The 25,553-nt window shown below is 35.7% G+C and overlaps 1 protein-coding gene across 2 annotated transcripts in view; it reads left to right on the top strand.

Annotated features, from left to right (window-relative positions):
* The window catches only part of ADAM2 (ADAM metallopeptidase domain 2), a 123,058-nt gene extending 99,122 nt beyond the window's left edge, over positions 1–23,936 (top strand). The window contains exons 17-20 of one of the 2 annotated variants that reach the window (XM_045779188.2): positions 16,458–16,535; positions 16,757–16,886; positions 22,552–22,711; positions 23,903–23,936. In XM_045779188.2, the coding sequence (XP_045635144.2) occupies positions 16,458–16,535; positions 16,757–16,886; positions 22,552–22,711; positions 23,903–23,936 (402 nt within the window). Of the gene's footprint in view, positions 1–16,457; positions 16,536–16,756; positions 16,893–22,551; positions 22,712–23,902 lie in introns of both variants that reach the window. The other variant, XM_087856324.1, reaches the window with a different exon arrangement.
* Positions 23,937–25,553: the final 1,617 nt, after the last annotated feature.

Below are 25,553 nucleotides of genomic sequence, written 5' to 3'. Positions count from 1 at the left end.
CTGATGTAAAGTTTAATGATTCATTAGTTGCATATAACACCCAGTGCACTATGCAATACGTGCCCTCCTTACTACCCATCACCAGTCTATCCCAATTCCCTACCCCCCTCCCCTCTGAAGCCCTCAGTTTGTTTCTCAGAGTCCATAGTCTCTCATGCTTCATTCCCCCTTCTGATTACCCCCCTTTCTTTATCCCTTTCTTCCCCTACCAATCTTCTTAGTTCTTATGTTCCCTAGATGAGAGACATCATATGATAATTGTCTTTCTCTGCTTGACTTATTTCACTTAGCATTATCTCCTCCAGTGCCATCCATGTTGCAGCAAATGTTGAGAACTCGTTCTTTCTGATAGCCGAGTAATATTCCATTGTATATATGGACCACAACTTCTTAATCTAGTCATCTGTTGAAGGGCATCTCGGTTCCTTCCACGATTTAGCTATTGTGGACAATGCTGCTATGAACATTGGGGTGCATATGGCCCTGCTCTTCACTACATCTGTATCTTTGGGGTAAATACCCAGTATTGCAATGGCTGGGTCATAGGGAAGCTCAATTTTTAACTTTTTAAGGGACCTCCACACTGTTTTCCAGAGTGGCTGCACCAACCTGCATTCCCACCAAAAATGTAGGAGGGATCCCCTTTCTCCACATCCTCTCCAGCAATTGCTGTTTCCTGCCTTGTTAATTTCTGCCATTCTAACTGGCGTAAGGTGGTATCTTATTGTAGTTTTGATTTGAATTTCCATGATGGCTAATGATTTTGAACATTTATTCATGTGTCTGTTGGCCATTTGTATGTCATCATTGAAAACGTGTCTGTTCATATCTTCTGCCCATTTTATGATTTGTTTATTTGTTTCTCACATATTGAGTTTGAGAAGTTCTTTGTAGATCTTGGATACCAGTCTTTTATCTGTAGCATCATTTGCGAATATATTCTCCCATTCCGTGGGCTGCCTCCTAGTTTTTTTTATTGTTTCCTTGGCTGTGCAGAAGCTTTTTATCTTGATGTAGTCCCACATGTTCATTTTATCATTTGTTTCTCTTGCCTTTGGAGATGTGTCATGAAAAAGTTTGTTTTGGCCGATGTCGTAGAGGTTGTTGCCTATGTTCTCCTCTAGGATTTTGATGGATTCCTGTCTCGCATCGAGTGCTTTCATCCATTTGGAGTTTATCTTTGTGTATGGTGTGAGAGAGTGGTCAAGTTTCATTCTTTTGCATGTAGCTGTCCAATTTTCCCAGCACCATTTATTGAAGAGACTGTCTTTTTTCCACTGGATGTTTTTTCCTGCTTTATCAAAGATTATTTTCCTGAAGAGCCGAGGGTCCATTTCTGGGTTCTCTCTTCAGTTCCATTGGTCTATGTGTCTGTTTTTGTGCCAGTACCATGCTGTCTTTGTAATCACAGCTTTGTAGTAGAGCTCGAAATCTGGCATTGTGATGCCCCCAGCTTTGTTTTTCCTTTTCAACAGTTCCTTGGCAATTCAGGGCCTTTTCTGGTTCCATACAAACTTAAGGACTATTTTATTTGTTCCAGTTCCTTAAAAAAATTTATCGGTACTTTGATAGGGATAGCATTGAAAGTGTAGATTGCTCTGGGTAGCATGGACATTTTAACAATGTTAATTCTTCCGATCCATGAGCATGGAATATTTTTCCATCTTTTTGGTTCTTCCTCAATGTCTTTCAAGAGTGATTTATAGTTTCTAGAATATAGATCCTTTACGTCTCTGGCTAAGTTAATTCCAAGGTAACGTATGGTCTTTGGTGCTATTATAAATGGGATGGATTCCCTAATTTCTCTTTCTTCAGTCTCATTATTCATGTATAGAAATGCAACTGATTTCTGAGCATTGATTTTATATCCTGCCACATTATTGAATTGCTCTATAACTTCTAATAGTTTGGGAGTAGATTTTTTTGGATTTTCCATATAGATATCATGTCATCTGTGAAGAGAGACAGTTTGACTGCTTCTTTGCCGATTTGGATACCTTTTATACCTTTTTGTTGCCTGATTGCTGTTGCGAGGACTTCTAGTACTATGTTGAATAATCGTGGCGAGAGTGGGCATCCTTGTCGTGTTCCTGATCTTAAGGGAAAGGCTTCCAGCTTTTCCCCATTGAGAATAATATTTGCTGTAGGTTTTTCATAGATGGGTTTTATGATCTTGAGAAATGTGCCATCTATTCCTACACTCTGAAGGGTTTTAATCAGGAAAGGATGCTGTATTTTGTCAAATGTTTTTTCTGCATCTATTGAGAGAATCATATGATTTCTGAATTTTTGTTTCTAGATAAAATTTAAGACAGTGATAGATTTGCGAATGTTGTACCACCCCTGCATCCCAGGGATGAATCCCACTTGGTCATGATGGATAATCCTTTTAATGTATTGTTGGATTCTATTAGCCAGGATTGTGTTGAGGATTTTGGAGTCCATATTCATTAGTGAAATAGGTCTGTATTTCTCCTTTTTGAGGGGGTCTTTGCCTGGTTTGGGGATCAAGGTAATATTCGCCTTATAGAATGAGTTTGGTAGCTTTCCTTCTGTTTCTATTTTTTGAAATAGCTTTAGGAGAATAGGTATTATTTCTTCTTTGAATGTTTGGTAGAATTCCCCAGGAAAACCGTCCGGGCCTGGAGTTTTGTTATTTGGAAGGTTGTTTATCACTGACTCAATTTCTTCATAATTAATTGGCCTGTTTAAGAAATCAATTTCTTCCTGTTTCAATCTTGGTAGTTTATAGGTTTCCAGGAAGGATTCCATCTCTTCCAGATTGCTTAGTTTATTGGCATATAGCTGTTGATAAAAATTTCTAATAATCCTTCCAATTTCAATGGTGTTCGTCGTGACCTCTCCTTTTTCATTCATAATTTTAATAATCTGGGTCCTTTCTCTTTTCTTTTGGATAAGTCTTGCCAGTGGTCTGTCAATTTTATTGATTCTCTCCAAGAACCAGCTTCTAGTCCTGTTGATCTGCTCTACTGTACTTCTGGTTTCTGCTTGATTGATTTCAGCTCTAATTTTGGTCAACTGCTTCCTCGTGCGTGGATTAGGCCTGTCCCTCTGTTGCTGTTCCAGCTTCTTGAGGAGAGAATATAAAAACTGCATTTTAGATTTTTCTATTCTTTTGAGTGAGGCTTGGATGGCTATGTATTTCCTCCTTAGGACTGCCTTTGTAGTATCCCATAGGTTTTGGACTGTTGTATTTTCATTCTCATTGGTCTCCATAAATTGTTTAATTTGATTTTTGATTTCCTGGTTTATCGAGTCATTCCTGAGCAGGATGGTTCTTAGTCTCCAAGTGTTTGAGTTTCTTCCAAATTTTTCCTTGTGGTTGAGTTCCAATTTCAGAGCATTGTGGTCTGAGAATATGCAGGGGATAATTTCAATCTTTTGGTATCGGTTGAGACCTGTTTTGTGTCCCAGAACATGGTCTATTCTTGAGAATGTTCCATGGGCATTAGAATAGAATGAGTATTCTTTGTTTCTGGGGTGTAGTATTCTATATATATCTATGAGGTCCAACTCGTCGAGTATGGCATTCAAAGCCTTTGATTCTTTGCTTAGTTTTTGCCAGGGTGTTCTGTCTATTTCTGATAGTGGGGTGTTGAGGTCCCCTACTATTAATGTATTTTTATCTATATGTCTCTTTATTCTGGTTAAGAGTTGGCTTGTGTATCTTGCTGCTCCCCTGTTGGGAGCATATATATTTATAATTGTCATATCCACTTGTTGAATACTTCCTTTAAGAATAATATAGTGCCCTTCTGCATCTCTAACTATAGTCTGTAGTTTAAAATCCAATCTATCTGATATGAGAATTGCTACCCCAGCTTTCTTTTGAGGTCCATTTGCGTGAAAGATGGTACTCCATCCCCTTACTCTCAGTCTGAATGCATCATTGGGTTCGAAATGAGTCTTTTGTAGACAGCAAATGGATGGGTCATTTCTTTTTATCCAATCTGCAACTCTGTGGCGTTATGGGAAGGTTCAATCCATTCACATTAAGACTGATTACTGAGAGATATGATTTTAATGATGCTATGTTGCCAGTAAAGTCTTTGTTTGTATTGGCTGTGACTTTCTGTTCTGTATCACTCTTGGGGCCTTTTTACTTTTATAGAACCCCCCCCCCTTAATATTTCCTGTAGGGCTGGTTTCGTGGTTACGAAATTGGCTAGTGACTGTCGATTCTGAAATGTCTTTATTTCTCCATCAATTCTGAATGACAGCCTTGCTGGATAAAGGATCCTTGGCTGCATGTTTTTCTCTGAAAGAGCTTTAAAAATGCTCCCCCAACCCTTTCTCTCATTCCAGGTCTGTGTAGACAGGTCTGACGTAATTCTGATGCCTTTGCCTTGGTACGTGAGAAATTTCTTTGCCCTGGCCGCTTTCAATATTGTATCCTTGGATCTAATATTTGTGAATTGCACTATGACGTGATGTGGCGTAGGTTTGTCGTGGTTGAGCTTGGGAGGGGTCCTCTCTGCCTCTTGGACACGAATGTTTGTTTCCCTTGCTAGATTAGGGAAGTTTTCAGCTACAATTTGTTCAAATATCTCTTCTAGACCTCTGTTTTTTCTCCACCCCCTCAGGGATGCCGATGATTCTAACATTGGATCGTTTCGTTGAGTCAGTAATCTCCCATAACCTACATTCGTGGGCTTGGATTTTTTTAAGAGCAGCTTCTATTTTGGTTTTTTCCTCTATTAACCCATCCTCCAATTCACTAACCCATTCCTCTGCTTATGTGACCCTGGCCGTCAGAGCCTCTAGTTTTGCCTGCATTTGGCTCATAGAATTTTTAATTTCTGTCTGATTCGCTCTCATTTCTGTCCTTAGGGATTCTATATTCTCAGTAACCTTTTCGTTAATACTTTTTTCAATTCTACTCATCATTTTGACCATCGTTACTCTGAATTCCATTTCTGATAATTTGGTTACATCCATATCCATTATTTCTGTGGCAGAGGCCACAGACTCACTGTCTTTTCTTTGCTGGGGGGGGGGGGCTTCTCCTTCTTGTCATTCTGATGAGGAGAGGTTGCAGGGTTGTCCAGAGCCCAAATTATTGACTGGGTCCCAGGCTGTGCCCCTTGTTTTATAGGGATCTTAGGGATGTGGGCTTCTTCTTTAAAGATTTTATTTATTTATCTGAGAGAGAGAGACAGTCAGCAAGAACAGAAGCAGAAGCAGGGGAGTGGGAGAGGAAGAAGCAGGCTGCCAGCGGAGGAGCCCGATGAGGGACTCCTTTCCGGAATGCCGGGATCACGCTGTAAGCCGGAGACAGGCGCTCAATGACTGCCCCACCCAGGCGCCCCCGGTTGTGGGCTTCTTGATTTTTCAGCCTGCCTTCTGTGTTCAGGGGGAGGGGCCTGCTGCGCTGATACTCAGGCAACCCTGTTTGGGTACAGTCTCCGTGTCCCCTGCGAGGGGGGATGGGGATGGGCACACCGTGAGCCGGTATTTCCAGGCTTTTGTTTTCTGGCGGCTTTCCCTGGCGGTCGGCTATTCCTCTTCCGAGAGTCAGAGCAGCAGAGACTGCATTGTCACAGAACAGAGGGATTGCGGCCCGTTCTCCACTGATGTTCTGGCCACTTTAACTCTGTTACTCTTGGTGCTGCTCAAGCCTGCAGCGTCCCGGGATGTGTGCCCCACACCCAGCGTCCCAGCCCTCACTTCCAGGGCCAGCGCGTCTCTGTCCTTTGTGTTTCTAATGCTGCCAGCCTCCCCGCATGCTCCTGGATCTCCCGGTCTCAGTCTATGCCCGGTAAGCACACCGGGATTCTGGAGTTCCGTGAGAAGCCTGGTGGCGAGCGCACCCGGTTCAGGGTCTCAGTCTGCTGTTTCACCAGTGCCGACTGCGAGTCCGCCCGCTCCCCCATGCAGGTGGCCCGCCAGCCGCCCCGTGCACGCTCCAGGAGCTCCTGGTCTCAGTCTGGATCCCGTGAGCGCACCGGGATTCTGGTGTTCCCCGAGATGCCTGGTGGGCGCGATCCTGGCTCACGGTCTCAGTCTGCTCTCTCGCGGGTGCCGTCCATGAGTCTGCCCGCTCCCCCGTGCAGGTGGCTGCCGCTTCCCGGCGCCTGAATGTGGCGGCTCCCTCCCCCTCCCATTTATCTTCCGATATCTATGCGAGGTTTCCTGGCTCCCCGCTTTGTACCTCAATCCTCAGTGCTGGAGATGTTCATTTGTAGAGATCCGGATGTATCTTCCTGCGTCTCAGGCTGGTTCCGTGGTTATTTAGGCTGGTCTGGTACCTATCCAGCTCCACTCAGGGGACCGGCTGAAAAAGGGGTCCCCTACTCCTCCGCCATCTTCCCCAGTCCTAAATGTATTGTTTTCTTAATGTCCCTTTCTGTTACTTAATGAAGTATATAATTAATTAGTGTATAGAAATGCAAAGGATTTATGCATATTAACTTTATATCCTGTAACCTTACTGAATTCATTCATCAGTTCTAGTAGTTTTTTGGTGGATTCTTTATAATTTTCTATATACAGTATTATGTCATATGAAGATAGTAAAAGTTTTACTTCTTCCTTACTAATTTTATTTCTTTTTGTTGTCTGATTGCTGTGGCTAGGACTTCTAGCACTATGTTGAATAAAAGTAGTGAGTTTGGATATTTTTGTCTTGCTTCAGTCCATTGAGGATGATGTTAGCTGTGGGTTTTTCATGTAAGGACTTTGTTATGTTGGGATATGTTTCCTCTACACCTACTTTGCCGAGGGTTTTTATTATTAGTGGATTTTGTACTTTGTCAAATGATTTTTCTATATCTATTGAAATGATCATATGATTTTTATACTTTCTTTTATTGATGTGACATATCACATTGACTGAGTTGTGAATATTGAACCACTCTCGCCTCCTGGGAATAAATCCCACTTGATTGTGGTGAATGATTTTTTAAAATACATTGTTAGATTCAGTTTGCTAACATTTTGTTAAGGATTTTTTTGTTTGTTTCTTGAGGATTTTTGCAGCTATGTTCATCAGAAATATTGACCTGTAGTTCTCATTCTTTCTCTCTTCTCTGTCTCTCTCTGTCTCTCTCTCTCTCTCTCTCTCTCTCACTTTTGTGTGTGTGTGTGTGTGTGTGTGTCTTTATCTGATTTGGTTATCAGGGTAATGCTGGCCTCATAGAATGAATTTGAAAGCTTTCCTTCCTCTTCTACTTTTTTTTTGAAATAGTTTGAGAAGAATAAGTATTAACTCTTCTTTAAAACAAAAACAAAATGAGATTTTCAAGTAAATCTTGAGATCTAGGTAAAACCATTTTTACAAAATTTTTCACTTGCTATAAAATATCTAATAACTAAATATGAAAGATCCCTGAGCATAGAATTCTGTCATATTTTAACATTTTCATCAAGATAGAGAAAAATACAACTCTTGTTACTTGCTGGTAGGAGGGCAAGGCTAGGGGAAATGTTTTCAAAGCAAAACTTAAGGGGATTTGTGGAAGAGGTAGAGGTGAGAAAAATGAGAGTTGATCAGGTACATGCTCCAATTTCCCTTTTCTGGGTTTTTCTGTTTGGATTCTGGGAATTTCAATCTCTCAAGTTTTAATTTCCCAATTTACTCTTGGTTTCAGTATGGCATAGGTGGATATAGAAGTGACTGAGAAGTGGGCCAGGACAAGGAGAGCTAAAGAGTGGACCATCTGAGCTGAGGCCAAATGGGAGATCCAGTTTACTTAATTTAATTTTCTTAAGCCTTTATCGAGGTATAACTGATATACAAAAATTTTTACTTATTTAATGTATACAACTTGATGAGTTTGGACATATGTGTACATCCCTGAAACCATTACCATAATTAAGATAATAAACATAACCATTATCTCCAAAAATAAATAAATAAGTAAATAATAAATATTTGGTAGAGTTCCTCTGTGAAGTTGTCTAGTCCTGAACAATTTTTTTTAAAGATTTTATTTATTTATTTGAGAGAGAGAGAGAAAATGAGTGGGAGGAGGGACAGAGGAAGAGGGAGAAGCAGACTCCCCAGAAGTAGGGCTCAATCCCAGGACTCCAAGGTCATGACCTGAGCCAAAGGCAGGCACTTAACCAAAGGAGTCACCCAGGTGCCCCTGGTCCTGAACTTTTGTTTGTTGGGAGGTTCTTTTTTTAAAATTATTGATTCAATTTCATTGGCTCTCCATCTTTTCAAATTTTCTATTTCTTCCTAATTCCGTTTTGGGAGATTATATGTTTCTGGGAATTTATCCATTTCTTATATGTTGTCCAATTTGTTGGTGATAATTTTTCATAATATTCTCATAAACGTTTGTATTTCTGTGATGTCAGTTGTTATTTCTCCTCTTTAATTTCTGATTTTGTTATTCGAGTCCTCATTTTTTTTCTTTGTCTGGATAAAGTTTTATCAGTTTTGTTGATATTTCCAAAGAATCAGCTCCTCGTTTCACTGATCTGTTCTATGGTTCTTTTAGTTCCTATTTCATTTTTTTTTTCCTGCTCTAATCTTTATTGTTTTCTTACTTCTACTGGTTTAGAGTTTTGTTTGTTTTCTTTTTTTAGCTCCTTTAAGTGTAAAGTTAGGTTGTTTATTTGATATTTTTCTTGCTTCTTGAGGTAGGCCTTTATTGCTATAGACTTTCCTCTTAGAACAGCTTATGCTGCATCTCAAAGATTTTGGACCATTTTGTTTTCATTTTCATATGTCTCTATGTATTTTTTAATTACCTTTTTGATTTCTTAGTTGACCCATTTGTTGTTAAGTAGCATGTTAATTAATCTCCATTTATTTGTGTTCTTTCCAGACCTTTCTTGTGGTTGATTTCTGGTTTCCTAGCATTGTAATCAGAAGAGATGAAAGATGAATGATAGGACTTTGATCTTTTTGAAATTGTTGAGATTTGTTTCATTCTAATATATAATATATTCTGGACAATGTTCTAATTGCACTTGAAAAGAATGTGTATTCTGCTGTTTTAGGATGGAATATTCTGAATATATCTGTTGGATCCATCTGATCCAATGTGCCATTCAAAGCCACTGTTTCCTTGTTGATTTTCTGTTTGGAGGATTTATCCATTGATGTAAGTGAAGTGTTACAGTCTCTTACTATTATTGTATTACTATTGATTACTTCCTTTGTGTTTGTTATTAGCTGATTTATGTATTTGAATGCTCCCATGTTGGTTGCATACATATTTAGAATTGTTATATCTTCTTGTTGGATTATTCCTTTATGATTATATTTTGTCCTTCTTTGTGTCTTATTACACTCTGTTTTAAAATTTTGTCTAATATAAGTATTGTTACTGTGGCTTTCTTTTCACTTCAATTTTCATAATAATTGCTTTTCTATCTTTTCACTTTTGATTTGCATGTGTCTTTAGGTCTGAAATGAGTCTCTTGTAGGTAGCATATAGAAGGGTCTTGCTTTTTTATCCATTCTGTCACTCAACATCTTTTTTTTAAAAAAATATTTATTAGAGAGAGAGTGTGTGTGTTAATGGGGGGAGGAGGAGAGGAAGAGAATCCTTAAGCAGACTCCCTCCTGAGCAAAGAGCCTGACATGGGACCCCATCCCAACCACAAGACCATGACCTGAGCCAATATTGAGTTGGATACTCAACTGACTGAGCCACCCATCCCTGTATCTTTTGATTGGAGCATTTAGTCCATTTACATTCAAAATAATTATTGATAGCTATGTACTTATTTCCATTTTGTTACTTGTTTAATGGTTGTTTTTGTAATTCTTCTCTGTTCCTGTTTCCTGTTCCTGTCTTCTTTTGCTCTCTTCTTTCATGATTTGCTGGCTTTCTTTAGTGATATATTTGGATTCCTTTTTATTTTATGCAGCTGTATTACTGGTTTTTGATTCATGGTTACCATTATGTTTGTATATAGCATTCTCTGCATACAGCAGTCTATATTAATTTGATGGTTGCTTAAGATTGAACCCATTATTTACTCTCTTTAAATTTTAGGTACATCATATCATCCTTTACATCCTTTTATTTTGTGAATCCCTTGACTCATTTTTTAAATTTTATTTTTAAAATTTAATTTCAATTATATAACATATAAAGTATTATTAGTTTCAGAAGTAGGGGCAGTAATTCATCAATCTTATATACTACCCGGTGCTCATTACATCACATGCCTTCCTCTCTTCACTCATTTTTATAGATATACTTATTTTTACTGCTTTTGTGCTTCCTACTTTTCTTACTCCTACTTATGGTTTTTCCTTCCCACTCAGAGTCCCCTTTAACATTTCTTGTAGAACTGGTTTAGTGACCATGAATTCCTTTAACTTCTGTTTATCTGGGAAACTCTTTGTCTTTCCTTCTATTCTGAATGATAGGCTTACTGGATAGAGTGTGGTCACAACCTTTTTTTTTTTTTTTTTTTTCCAGTATTTTGACTATATCGTTCCCCTCTCTTCTGGCATGCAAAGTTTCTGCTGAATAGCAACTGATAATTTTATGGGGTTTCCCTTGTATATAACTGTTTTCTCTTGCTTCTTTTAAAATTCTGTTCATTATTCTTTTTTTTTTTTTTTGCCATCTTAATCACCATGTCTCTTGGTGTAGACCTTCTCAGATAGATTTTTGTGGGGGTTGCTTGTACCTCTTGGATATGGATTTTTGTTTCCTTCCCTAGATTCAGGAAGTTTTCTATCATTATTTCTTCAAATAAATTTCTGCCACCTTTTCTCTTTCTGGGATCTCATAATGCAAATGTGATTACTCTTTTAGGTGTTGCTGAATTTCCTAAGTCTATTTTAATTTATTATTATTATTTTTCCTCTCATTCACTTGATCACTTTACATTTCTCTTTTCTCCAGGTTACTGATCCATTCTTCTCCTTCCTATAGTCTATTATTTATTCCATCTAGTGTATTTTAAAATTATTTATTTATTTATTTATTTGAGAGGAGAGAGAGTGAGAGAGCAGGAAAGGGGAGAGGAAGGAGAGGCAGAGGGAGAGAGAGAAGCAGGCTCCCCGCTGAGCAGGGACCTGGATGTGGGACTCAATCCCAGGACTCTGGGATCATGACCTGAGCCAAAGGCAGATTCTTGAACGACTGAGCCACCCAGGTGCCCCCATCTAGTGTATTTTTAATTTCAGATATTGAGTTCTTCATCCCTGATTGGTTCATTTTTATATTTTCTATCCCTTTGTTAAGGGTCTCACTGATGTCCTCGACACTTTTTTCAAGCCAATAAATATCTTTATGACCATTAATTTAAATTCTATTTCAGACATATTACTTCTCTCCATTTCATTTAGGTGTCTTGCTGTGATTTTGTCCCTTTTTTTCATTTGGGACATAATCCTCTGTCTCCTCATTTTGTCTACCTCTTTGTGTCTGTTTTTATGTGTTAGGAAAGGAAGCTATGTGTCCTGCTCCAGAAAGTAGAGGCCTTATGAAGAAGAGGTCCTATTGAGCCCTGCAGTGCAATGTCCCCTGTTTATTAGAACCTGATGCATAAAGGATATCTCCTATGTTCATTGTATGCACCTTACTATTATGGCTGAGCTGCTTTTGCCTTCATTGCCTTAGTTCTCTTTGCCTGGGTTTGGTCCCTATGCAGTTAGGGGGCCAATGTGGTGTTGACTTGGGCTCGAGTTGGGTCAGATCAGGAATTTCTCAGAGATGTGTTAACACCAAACTGCAGGACACTTTCCCTGAGAAGCTTTGTGGGCAGGGCCTGCAGTCAGACCAGATGTTTGCCCCCAGCCCACTGTTGGGGCTAAAATGGGACTAGTATGTGTGGGATTATCTTCCTCTCTCCCCAGAGCAGGAGTCACTTTGGAGTGGCACTGGCCCTTTTTGGGATGACTTGCATACTGCCAGGCTTGTGGTACCATTTTGGATGGGCACTGATCAAGGGCAGACTGGAAGTGGCAAATTTGCAGGAGAACTTAGGGGCAGGATGTTCAGTGTTAGCAAGGTTTGTGTGGGGCTGCTATGGGAGGAAATCTGAGATAAGGCAGGGCTGAAAAGGGCATGTCTGCAGGAGAATGCAGGGGCAAGGTGACCTGTTAGCAAACTGGCAAACTAGCGTTGGTGCTGCACTGTTTCCCACAGGTATCTGTGTATCTAGGCTGTGGGGCAGAGGAGGGAAATGGTAGCTGCCAGCTCTGTTGTTCCTGGAGAAGTCCCTCCCCTCCAGCTCAGGCTCTGAGATTAGTAAATAAATTTCCCTCTTGTATACCCCCTGTGTTTTTAAAACTGCTTTCTATGCTCCATCTCCATGGGGCTGTTTGTTGTGCTATCTCTTTAAGGTCAGGGACTCAAATTTCCTCTCACCTTCCTGGCTCTCCCAGAGCCAATCCCAGTGATTTTTAAACTACCAAGTGTTAAACCCCACTGACTGAAAACTCTTGTGAAATTATGCCCCTCTGTTTGTCAAAGCCAAATGTTGTGGGGATTTGTCTTTCCCATGTGATTTTCCCTTGCCTTACCTTTCTGGTGTGAGAATCTGTTTCTCTCCTCTCTCCACACCTGATATGATTTAACTCTTCTGTAAATATTTGGTAAAATTCACCAGAGAAGGTATCTGGTCCAGGAATTTTCTTTGTTTCAAGGATTGTGATAATTAATCTCTTTATGGTTTATACATTTAGTCAGACTTTCTATTTCTTTATCATTCAGTGTTGGTAGATGGGGTGTTCCTAAATATTTGTTCATTTTATTAGCTTACCCAAATGTTGGCTCTCAGTTTTTTATCTTATAAAGCTTGTTATTTCTGTAAAATTGATAGCGATGTCCCCAATTTCATTTGTAATTTATTTATTTGAATATTCTTTCTTTATTTTAGTCATTCTACATAAAAGTTTTTTTCAATTTTTTTGGTCTCTAATTTTTTATTCTCTATTTTTTCTATTCTTTCCTTTTGTTTCTGTTCTAATCTTTATTATTTTCTTCCTTATGTTACCTTTCGGTTTGTTTGTTTATTCATTCATTATTTATTGATTGATGGTGCAAGTTTAAGTTGTTCATTTAAAATACTTCTTTTTTTAAAGATGTTGATTTATAGTTAAAAATTACTGTCAGCAGGATTTTCCTGCATCTCATAAATCTGGTGTATTGTGTTTTTGTTTTCATTTGTTTCATTGGTTCCATTAGAATATTTTCTAATTTCTCTTGTGTCTTTTTGTTGACCAACTTTTTAAATTTAAAATGTGATAATTTCCACATATTTTTCAATTTTCCAGTGTTCCTTCTGCTTTTAATTTGTAGTTTCACTTTACTCAGAAAAAATACTTTGTATGATTTCAAACTTCTAAATTTATTAAGACTTTTTTGTGATTAAAATGTGGACTATATATGCAATGTCCATGTGCAGTTGAGACAAATGTGTATTTTGTTGTTGTCAGGCAGTGTTCTATATATGCCTATTAGGTCCAATTGGTATATAGTGTTGTTCAAGTCCTCTATTTTCTTATTGATCTTCTGTCTTAGTCTCCTTGCAGCTTTCCTGAGCAGTGTTCATTTCTTCTCCCTATCTGAGATTCAAGTTAGGTTAAACAGAGACCAGTCCTTCAGGCAGCTCCCAGGCAAATAATAATATTGAAAATAAGGTTTCCTTTGCTCCCTTCAGTTCGAGGGAAATAATTGTGAACTCAGCATTTTCCTCCTCCAAACCAAGACTGTGCCATGCTGGGGAAGGAGTGGGGCAAATTTGATAAAACAAACAAACAAACAAAAAAAAAAACCCACACATTTTCTATGATTTTGAATGTGGCTATTTCTTGATTGGGCATTTTCTTGGTTGCTGTAGACCATTGACTTTCTAGAGTTCCCATTGGTTATTTTAGCCAGCTTTTCTTCTTCTTTTTAACAATATCTCCAAGGGAGAGCAAGAACTTGGGAATTCTTAGCGCACCATTTTATTGATGATACTCTCCAGATTATTTTTTCAGTATTTGGTTAAGTCTTCTTGTCATTCTGTCACTGGTGTAGGGTAAACATGATCATTTAAAGATTATGTGTTTAGTCATTGATGGCCACTGGAGGAATACTGGCTTCAATTTTTGGTTAGTTTTGTGGAATCACATTGTCTCATATTTTGTGAACCTAAAAATAATTTTTACTTTGTCTCTGGTATAGCCATGTGTTCTCTTTAAAGACTATGTGTACATAATTTATTTTATTCCCTATTTTAAGTTCTCTATACAAGAAGATCTCTATAGAATCTTATTCTACCATAGTGAAAGGAATTGGAAGGTGCATAATTTTTTCTTATCTCCAGCTAAGTTTTAAAAAATCTGTTTCAAAGACTTATATTATTATAATATGGTGATAAATAACTTCTGCGGTTTTGTAGCTAGCTCTCCACTTTGGATAGTGTTTTCCCCTAGCCTTTCTGCATGGTATAACTGAAGTAAGCATGTTCAAGCAAAAGAAAAAAAAATCCATTGCACGAACAGAATATTCATAATGCCAATAATCTCCTCTCAACTTTTTTCTTTCAAGCAAGTTCCACTCTAAATGTGGTGAATTTATTTAATGGTTCTGAGACTTAAGTTTATCTTCTTCTGGATGCAGCTCTGCAAATTATATATTTAACTTCTCTGCCCAAGGGCTAGTTAGATGTTAAGGCATCATTTTAACAGAACACATATATTTCTACTATAGCAACACTAGTCTGTATCCAGACCTAGAATTTTTATACTATTACCACAATCCCTTAGAATAACCTGGCCATGTATTTATAATCAGTATATTTCCTTCTAAGTCTTAAACAGAGCTATAACAATTAGTATATTATGGGAGCACCTGGGTGGCTCAGTTAAGCATCTGACTCTTGGTTTCAACTCAGGTCATGATCGCAGAATCATGAGATTGAGCCCCATGTTGGGCTCTGCACTGAGCGTGGAGTCTTCTTGTCCTTCTGTCTCCCCTTCCCCTTCTCCTGTGCTCTCTCTCTCTCAAATAAGCAAATAAATAAAATCTTAAAAAATAGTATATGATGATCATATATTTTTAAGAGAAAAGAATACCAAAGAAATATTGACAATATTATTTAGAAAGTATTTTTATAAAAGCAATATATCCAATTACATGTTCTTTGGTTTACCATGTCACTCATGAGGGCAGTAAATTTTTAATTTTTTAAAAAAATATGAAGCATAGCTGAAAGAAGTTTCAAAAAATAATTGCTATACTTTTGAGCTTTCTGCTTAGCTTTCCCTACCTCATTTGTTTGGACCACCACTAAGAGTGTTAGATAAGCCAGAAACCTTGGTGTTATTGATCTGTTTTTCTTTATATCCTCCATATAAAATCCATAATTATACTTCAGTAGATTAAACTTCTAAACTATATCTCAGATATAACCACGGATTTTCCTTACACCACAGCCACTCAATTTCATGCTATGGTTATCATTTTCCTGGACTGCTATAATGGTACCTTAATTTGTCTCTACATTTTCTCTTGCCCTTTCCATCCACTTTTCCAAAACCTACTTTTATCAGCTTTCCATCTTCCAGTAAAATTCCTAAATACAACCAATTGCTTGTAGGTTATAGGCTGACTTTCAGCTTAAGAATGTAAAGCTCCACACAATTCTGCCATAACAATTTTTATCACATCACATCTGTCCTTTTTATTTGTGTATTTCTGTATCTTTGATTGCAATATGAACAATATGAGATTTTGTTGTTGTTGTTGTTCACTGGTGTGTTTTCAGGGCAGGCACATTGTAGGACTCAATTATATAGTGAATTAAGGATTGAATGGGTATTCTCTGTGTAGCAGCTACATTGCTGTTAATATTTCTCAAATTTCTATACTATCAGTGTAGGGTCATTTTAAGTATTATTTCTTTTCCTATAAGTACTTTGTCTATTTATTTATTTATTTATTTATTTATTTATTTATTTATTTATGGGAGGAGGTAAAGAGAGAGAGAAACTCAAGCAGACTCCACACTGAGCATGAAACCTGATGCAAGCTCAATTTCACAAACCTGAGCTGAAACCAAGAGTCAGACACTTAACCACTGTGCCACCCTGAAACTTAACCAACTGTGCTACTCAGGCACACATCATTTCTATTCTTGACTAAGTCCTATTTAACATCCAGACCTCATCAGGAGGTTAAAATTGTTCTCCACATATCAGGTAAATTCCCTGTATTTTATTCTTTCATTACACTATTTTTTATTACAGTATTTGTGACATACTTATCTTCACTTTTTTTTTTAAATTTCATGTCTGTACCTTTTATCCCAGTATAAGAAGGGAGGATACTTTTGTTGTTTTCTTTACTATCCAATAATCAGAATCTCTTCTAGTGTTGGAAACATAATAACACTATAAATTAATCAGTGCATTAACACTTATTGTTAAATGAATACCCATATGAGAATAATATAGAACACTTTTAGTGAAATATCAAATACAGAGGTTATTTCAGTTAACTTACTTTGGCTTATTTTCATTTTAGGTTTGCAAGAATAAAGAATGTATAGATGCCGGGTACTTGAATTATGATTGTACTCCAAGAAAATGCCATGAACAAGGTGTAAGTACCAACAATACGATGTGAGAATAGAAATCATTGAGAATAATCCTAGAAAGCAAACACATAAACACACACACACACACACCACACACACATTTATATATTCATAAACCACATAAGAAGATTGGCCTTATTTAACCTAAGTATTATTTTAAAATTCTACTGGAACACAAATAATTATTGCCACCCATCTCATAACGTGATACTTCTCCTGGTTTCAGATATGCAATAATAAAAAGAACTGTCATTGTAATCCCTCATATTTACCTCCTAATTGCCAAATTAATGACGATTCCTGGATTGGTGGGAGTATTGACAGTGGCAATTTCCCACCTGCACCTGGCTTACCCAGTTCTGGTAAGTATTAATAGCAAATTGAAAACATAACTAAAACGATATTTTAATTTATTAAATTTAACAAAATAAATAACTTTTTATTTATTTGCCTACCAATCTATATTTAGATTATGTATGGATATCAAATAATAAGACATGTAAAGTTAGTTTATGTTTTATTGTAGAGAGTAATATAACATATGTAACATAACATTATAAATAAGATATATCAGTAAAGACCCAGGCAACAAAATAGAAATCACTTTTGTCCTTCACACAGAAATAATTCAATATAAGGCATCAGCTAACACATAATGGCAGAGTTGAAAGCCAATCAGAGAACTGTGAGGCAACAGAACAATCCACTACCATTTCTTAGGTCTAGAAGGACAATGAAAAGAGTGGTATTACTTGAACCAGAATCTGAGGCACCTTCATGACATGTAACTACAGTCAGGGCTACACATACCAGGATCTAAATCATAGGGAGAGGTACTGCCTAGCATAAGGTGCAGGAAGGGAGCATAGGCAGCCACTATTGGAGATGCTGCAGAGGCAGGGGGATAAATATCATGAATATTTCATTTTTCCGACTCTCCGAATGTTATCCAGTTATTCCTATTGGCCAAATATAACTAGAAGTCTGAAGTAGTTTCCTTCAATTTTTTTTTTTTTTGCCCAAAGAGGAACGGGTTTTAGAGTAATCCAGCATATCCAATGATGCTTAGGGCCAGACTTAATATAAAAACCTAAATTTATGATAATTAGAGCAGATTTTGAGTACACACATATCATTTCAGGTTGACCTTAGTAATGTAATTGATCAATAAAATGTATAGAAGTGAGATTCTGACTGGCCTTTTAGAATACTAATTCTTGCAACTCTTATTATTGGAACATACATTCTGTTGAAAATCATCTTCTCTATTTGAAATTTGATTACATTGCGACACAAAATGCAAATTCCCCAAATTCATGACACACAAAATGGACAAAATGAACAAAATCAAATAATTGTTTTAAATTACTATATTTGGGGGTGCCTGAGTAGCTCAGTTGGTTAAACGTCTGCCTTCAACTCAGGTCATGATTGAGTCCTGCATAAGGTTCCTTGCTCAATGGGAGCCCGTTCCTCTCTCACCCTCTGCCTGCCACTCCCCCTGCTTGTGTTCTCTCTCTGACAAATAAATAAATAAAATCTTAAAATATCTTAAAAATATAAATTACTACATTTGGGAGGAGTTTCCTGCACCTCTTACCTCTTTCTCTCTGTATCGTGTGTGTATATATATATATATAATAAAAAACAATTTGGTAATCAGATGGTGTATTATATAAAATGAATTGAAGATGTGGCATTAGCTTTGGAACGGAATGGTGCACAGAAGGTAGAAAAACCTCTAGGAAACTGTTGAAGGCTCAGTGTATTGTTGAAATTGTCTTGAGAATACTGTTGGTGAGCAATCCAAAAACAGTTTAAAAAACATATTAGGGAAATAAGGACACTTATTATGAAGTGGTTAATTGTTTGTTATCACCGCTGCCTGTGGTAATGTGGAAAATAGAATTCCTTGGTTCTGGTCAGCAACATTTCCATGTAGGTTGTAAAGATTTCCAGTAGGTGATTTAAGTAACCTATGATAAAACATGAGAAGACAGTAATAATTAATGAAAAATATTTCAGTTTTCAAGTAAATGTTGATCAAATATAAAAGATTTAGAATTTGGGGGGTTTTTGGTTTCATTTTTGTTTAGTTTGAAAATAAAACATTCTTATCCCTGGAGTCTCTTCCAGCAAAACATTCTTATTGTAAGAAATGGCTAAAAACTGAATTTGATATATTGAACAGTAAAATTTGACCTCAATCAAAAATTAAATCAACCATGTGACTGTAAGACCCTTTTTTAAAAAAAACCTCAGAAAAGTAGTGATGCATTTTATACATCTTAATCTATGCAAAAGGTCTTCTAAATGTTGTAGTAGAATGCTTCTAAAAACACTCAAACAATAAGGCTATGAAGAATCTTAAATCGGTTTTCCCATAGCAGCCTCGCCAAGGTCCAATATAGAAAAAAGGCTTATCTCAAAAAGATTTGTGGACATGGCCTTTGATTAATGAGGTGTATTTTTTTATTCGACACACAGGAAACCCACACATTTTAGAGGAATTATATCAACTCAGACTAAAAGAGATCAAGCTATTTGAGTCCCAATTAGGTATGGGCAAGAAGCAAGGCTGATAAAGCTATTCAGTTGTAAAAAATAGCTATTCCTTTTGGAAAAGGAATTATAAATCAAAGGATATAACCAAGAAACCAGAATTAAGACTTTGATCTGTGAGTTTATAATTTTTAAATATCATTACCAACAAAAATAAACACTCCCCCCCACACACACATGGGTATAGATGGTTTCACAAGTCACTTCCAGCAAATTTTTGCAAGGAAGAAATACCATTTAAAAAACTGGTAGGGGGGCACCTGGGTGGCTCAGTTGGTTAAGCGTCTGCCTTCAACTCAAGTCGTGATCTCAGAGTCCTGGGATCACCTGCATAGGCCTCCCTGCTCAGTGGGGAGTCTGCTTCTCCCTCTCCCTTTGCTCCCCCCCACCCACTCATTCTCTCTCTCTCTCTCAAATAAATAATTAAAATACTTAAAAAAATAAAAAACAGGTGGGGGGACTTCTTCACCCAATTTTTGAGGAAAATATAACCCTAATACCAAATTCAAAGAAGTTAACATACAAAAATTACAGAACAATATCTTTTATAAACATAGATGTAAACATTCTTAAAATATTAGTTCATATTCTATACCTATCTATATTAAAAGGATAGTAATCCAGACTAGTTGGGTTTATTTTAGAAATGCAAGTCTCCTTAATCTCTTGAAAGTCATTCAGTACAATTCATCAAATCAACAAAATTATTTTTTTAAAAATATGATTTTCTCACTTGATACATAAAAATCATTTGACAGACAAATCCAACACATGTTTATGAATTTTTCAAAGCAGCAAACTAACAGAAGTAAATTTTATAAATTTAATAAAAATACCAAAAGAAAATGTAGCTAATATAGCTTATGATGAAATACATTGTTTTTCAAAAAAAAAGTTGAAAGTGAGGCAACAAATTATGTTCTCACTATGCCTATTCAACATTTTCCCATACATCCTAGCCAATGCAATAACAAAAAAGAAGAAATCAGGAGCATAAAGATTATTAGAAAGGATGAAATGGGACTGCAGATGTTGGGAAGTACATAGACAATCCTAAGGAATCTGCAAAACAGTTCTAGGAGTAATATCTTTTGAAAGGTCAAAGGAAATTTTCAAAGTCAGTAGTATCCAAGGTCTATAAAGAACTTACCAAACAACACTGAAAAAACAAATAATCCAGTTAAGAAATAGGCAGAAGACACAAATAGACATTTTTCCAAAGAAGACATACAGATGGCCAACAGACATATGAAAATATGCTCAATATCACTTATCATCAGGGAAATACAAATCAAACTACAATGAGATATCACATCACACCTGTCAGAATGGCTAAAAGTAGCAACACAGGAAACAACAGATGTTGGTGAGGATGTGGAGAAAGGGGAACTCTCTTACACTCTTGGTGAGAATGCAAACTGGTGCAGCCACTCTGAAAACAGTATGGAGGTCCCTCAATAAGTTAAAATTAGAGCTACCCTAGGACTCAGCAATTGCCCTACTAGGTATTTACCCAAAGGTTACAAACACTGATTTGGAGGGACACATGGACCCCCAGATTTATAACAACATTATCTGTAATAGCCAAATTATGGAAAGAGCCCTTGTGTCCATCAATTGATAAATGGATAAAGAAGATGTGAGAAATAGATGATAGATAGATGACAGATAGATGATAGATATACATAGATACAGATGATATAGATATAGATATATAATGAAATATTACTCAGCCATAAAAAGAATGAAATCTTGCCATTTGCAATGATGTGGATGGAGGATGGAGCTAAAGTGTGTAATGCTAAGTGAAATAAATTAGAGAAAGACAAATACTGTGATTTTACTCATGTCGAATTTAAGAAACAGAACAGATGAACATAGGGGAAGGGGGAAAAATAGAAGGAGGCAAACTCTAAGAGACTTTTTTTTTTAAAGATTTTATTTATTTATTCGACAGAGATAGAGACAGCCAGCGAGAGAGGGAACAGGGGGAGTGGGAGAGGAAGAAGCAGGCTGATAGCGGAGGAGCCTGATGTGGGGCTCAATCCCATAACGCCGGGATCACGCCCTGAGCCGAAGGCAGACGCTCAACCGCGGTGCCACCCAGGCGCCCCGAGACTTTTTTTTTTAAAAAAGAGATTCTTAACTATAGAGAAAAAGCTGAGGGTTGCTGGACAGAAGATGGGTGGGGGATGGTCTAAATGTGTGATGGGTATTAAAGATGGCACTTGTGTTGAGCACTGGGTATTACATGTAATTGATGAATCACTAAATTCTACTCTTGAAACCACTGTTATACTATATGTTAACTAACGACTTTAAATAAAAACTTGAAAAACAAAAACAAAAGTTAGTAGTATTGCTATACAATAGCAGCAGTAAATGGAAATCAACAAAATTAGTACCATTTACAATGCTATCAAAATATAAGTTTTAGGAATAAATGTAACAAAGTATGTCTAATACCTTTACACTGAAACTAAAACAGAAATGCAGACAGTGTTAAACAAAAATAAGTGGAGAAATGTGTCATGTTTACCTATTGGAAGGTTTATTATTGCTAAGATGTCAATCATAACAAAATTTAAAGATTAAAAAACCCAATTATAAAAGCATGCAACTTTTTATATATTAACAACCTGATTCTAAAATATTTGCAAAAGTGCTCAGAATAGCCAAAAAAAAAAAAAAAAAATCCCTGAAAAAGAACAACAAAGAAGGACATCTTAGTCCATTTGCCTCATATTGAATTTACTATATTATAGATTCAGTATATAGTTACATTAATGAAGACAGGATGGCATTGGTAAATATACACATTGTTATATGGTTAATCAGTTTTTCAAGTAAAATACATACAGTTCAATGAAGGAGAAAAATCAATTCAAAACATAATGTAACAATTGAATATCCAAATGAAATCAAATGACCCTTAAAATCTCAACTTAACAGTTTATATGAAATAAATCATAAATCTGAACATATAAATGAAAACTATATATCTTCTTGAAAGAAGCAGAGAAATTTCTACATGACCTTGGAATAAACAATAATTTCTTAGATAAGACATGAAAATACATATCAATGCAATAAAATGAAAGGTACTTTGGACCTTATGAAAATTTTATAACATGTACAGTGTTTCTTACTAAAAACAGGGTATTGAGAAAAATTGTTCTTTACAGGGGTCACACTTTCTTTTCAACTTTATTATCAAACTGTTTTGAAAAGAAAGTATGAAATAAAAGGTTCTCAATAACAAAGCAAAGAACTATTATGGAAGTTAGAAATATTTTGGAGGGTACCTATGCTGTCAACTTACCTACTTCATTTAAAAATATGTTAATGATAAAATTATGAAAGAGTTAAAATTTTTTATGCTAATAGTATTAAAATATAGAAATGTCTTTATTATATTCCTGGTAATTGCTTTTAAATCACTGATGTTTTCTCTCCTAGAAAGAAGCTACATTGAGAATGCTTACCATTCCAAACCTACAAGATGGCCATTTTTCTTACTCATTCCTTTTTTCATTATTTTCTGTGTACTGATTATCACACTGGTAAAAGTTTATTTCCAAAGAAAAAAATGGAGAGCAGAGGACTATACAAGCGATGAGTATATTGATTTCATATTTAAGATTCATTACTTTCATAATTTGTTGGCATATATATTACATTAATAAATAACATCATTATGATGTAACTAATAATTCAGATTTAAATTTTATATTTATATGAAATATAATGCTATATTAATAATTATTATAATGGATAACAAACAATTTTTTCAAAAATCAGCAATTTTAATCTTATAACAACTTGAACTCTGTTGGGGTAAAATTAAGTGGAAATGATTTCTAGTTAATGCTTATCTACCTCCTATTTTTTATCTTAATTATTAAATATATATGGATATTATTAGTTTATTCTTTAACACTTACATATTTTGATGTATTTTATGAATATTATTAAAAGGAAAAGAAATCTAAAAAAATAGTCTTTTAGTCATTAAATAAATTTGGCAACTAGAGGAAGAAAATGTTAAAAGTCAATAAACAATAGTTAGAGAAAAATCTAGATTATAGTAGTCCAAGCTAATATTCAGAAAAAGTAAAAGACAGTTTTTCATTAAAAACCTTAGAAACATCTGAAAATATGCCTCAAAAATAAAAATAATATTAAAATTGGTTTACTTTTCTTCAGGGAAATTGCTATAAAATAATTTCTGCCTTTGAATTTTATATCTGTGCTATTCATTTTATTTAACATAAAGTAAATTTTATAAAAGTATTTAAAGTTGATAAGGTAATATCAATGAAAAGGGAATACATTTCATAGAAATGTTTTGAAAAGTTTATGTAAAATTGCTGAAATAATATGAGTGTGTGAAATAGTTAACATAATTCAATATTAAAAGAATATTCATATGTTGGATGGCTTTATTGTGGAAAAACTGGCATCAAATATCTTTGAGGGAAAAAGCTAGTAAAATTAATAGAAATAAATATGGCAGAAGATGAATCACAAGAAAGCTTAAACTATTTAGCTAATTAGCTGTTTAGCTATTTAGCTAATGTCATAAATATAAAAATTATTAAATCATTTTTAGGTAAGCTTGTTTTTTCCTCATGTTAGTCTTGATTACTGGTTGAGAGGTGTTCTCAGTGGCAAGATATTCTCAAGTAGTGACTGGTCTCAGACCCTAAATAGGAATTTAAAGCTGTTTCAATATTGATAGTGTATACAGAGCTTTGTAGAACAAAGAAAATATAATTTTAAGTGATTATATTTATTTTGAAACATATAGGCAACTTGAAAGTGAAAGTGAACCTAAAGAGTAGCCAGGAAAACAGAAACCATCATATCACAGTGAGTATAAAATAGTTTAAGGGTGAAAGGTAGAGACAGAGAAATAGAGAAAATTTAATGTATTAAATGTAAATAATATAAATATATATTAATGATGATAGTCATATAGCTGCATATAATAAAATTGAATTGGAAAATATATTTCAATATTGCAAACTAGATCATAGACACAGTAAACTATAAATGACTTTTCAATTTGCCATTTAAAAACTTTGCACTATGATCTTCAAAATTTTTTCTAATAATGTTTAATCCTTCAACATTTGTGTGTTCAGAAGTTGGTCACAAATAAATTACATGATAGAACTCTATCTTATAATTAGGGTAACCTCATGCTATTTGTTGAATTTTCCATTTTTAACTTGATTGGTCAAACAGGTGACTTTTTCCCTTTTATTTATTCTTCCAGAGTAATTATCTTCGATGGACAGGAAAAATGGAAACAAACAAACAAACAAAAACAAAACTACATGCAATGCCTGATTGTCTGGAATTCAAAACCTGCATATTATGGTTATGATAGACCAGAAAATATTAAGATTTCTAATATAACATAAATATAATATAAATTTCTATTTATATAAAAAATTCCACCAGTGAATTATTTGTAAGAAATGAATGCTTATGTTATATTACATATTTCTTATTTTTAAAATTATCTCATACTAATTGTTAGTATGCACTAACTCTGTTATCAGCAGGCATGAGATAAAGTTTATAATATAATAAATCTAATATCACGACTAATGCCCACCGTTATCCTTTAAATTGCAATGCTATCTGGTTATGTTATTGTCAGGTCTGTTACCAGTCAAAAACCAATGATCCTAAGATTTGGAAAAAATTCTCAATTATATGCTGCCCACAAGAGACACAACTCAGTTACATAAATGTTCAAGGTAAAGGATGGAAAGATACATGCCATGGAACTTTATACAAAACTTTATACAAAAGAAAGCTTGATAGACTTTAACACTGAAAGAATTCATAGAGATAAAGAAAAATATATCAAAATGCAAAGGGTTATTCTTTTTTTTAAAGATTTTGTTTATTTATTTGTGAGAGAGAGAGCATGGGGGGTGGGGGTCAGAAGGAGAGGGAGAAGCAGACTCCTTGCTAAGCAGGGAGCCTGATGTGAGACTCGGTTCCAGGACCATGTGATCATGACCAGAGCCAAAGGCAGACGCTTAACAGACTAAGCCACCCAGGTGCCTGCAAAGGTTTATTCTTAAAACGAAATTACAATAATACAAATGCATTAGTCAGGGTTCACCAGAGAAACAGAACCAATAGGATATCAATGATTGATAATTAGATGATAGAGAGAGAGAGATGATATGTGATAGATAAATGAGGAGATTTGTTATAGGAACTAGCTCACATGTTTAGGGGGGCCAAGAAGTCCCATGATCTGCCATGCAGAAGCTGGAGAACCAGGAAAACTAGTGGCATAACATAGTATGGATCTATTGACTTTCATTACAAGGCATGGTAATAACTAAGAGACATCCTAAAAAATCTCCCAATTTCTTTCTCCAGGAATCATTGTTGTATTTTCTGGTGAAAGCATTCCTCCCTCTGGGCCTAGG

This window comes from Ursus americanus, chromosome 27 (genome assembly GCF_024610735.1).
Source record: "Ursus americanus isolate L20-20 chromosome 27, mUrsAme1.1.p, whole genome shotgun sequence".
Classification (NCBI taxonomy): domain Eukaryota; kingdom Metazoa; phylum Chordata; class Mammalia; order Carnivora; family Ursidae; genus Ursus; species Ursus americanus.
Note: the sequence above shows the minus strand (reverse complement) of the source record. Positions and strands in the feature narration are given on the sequence as shown.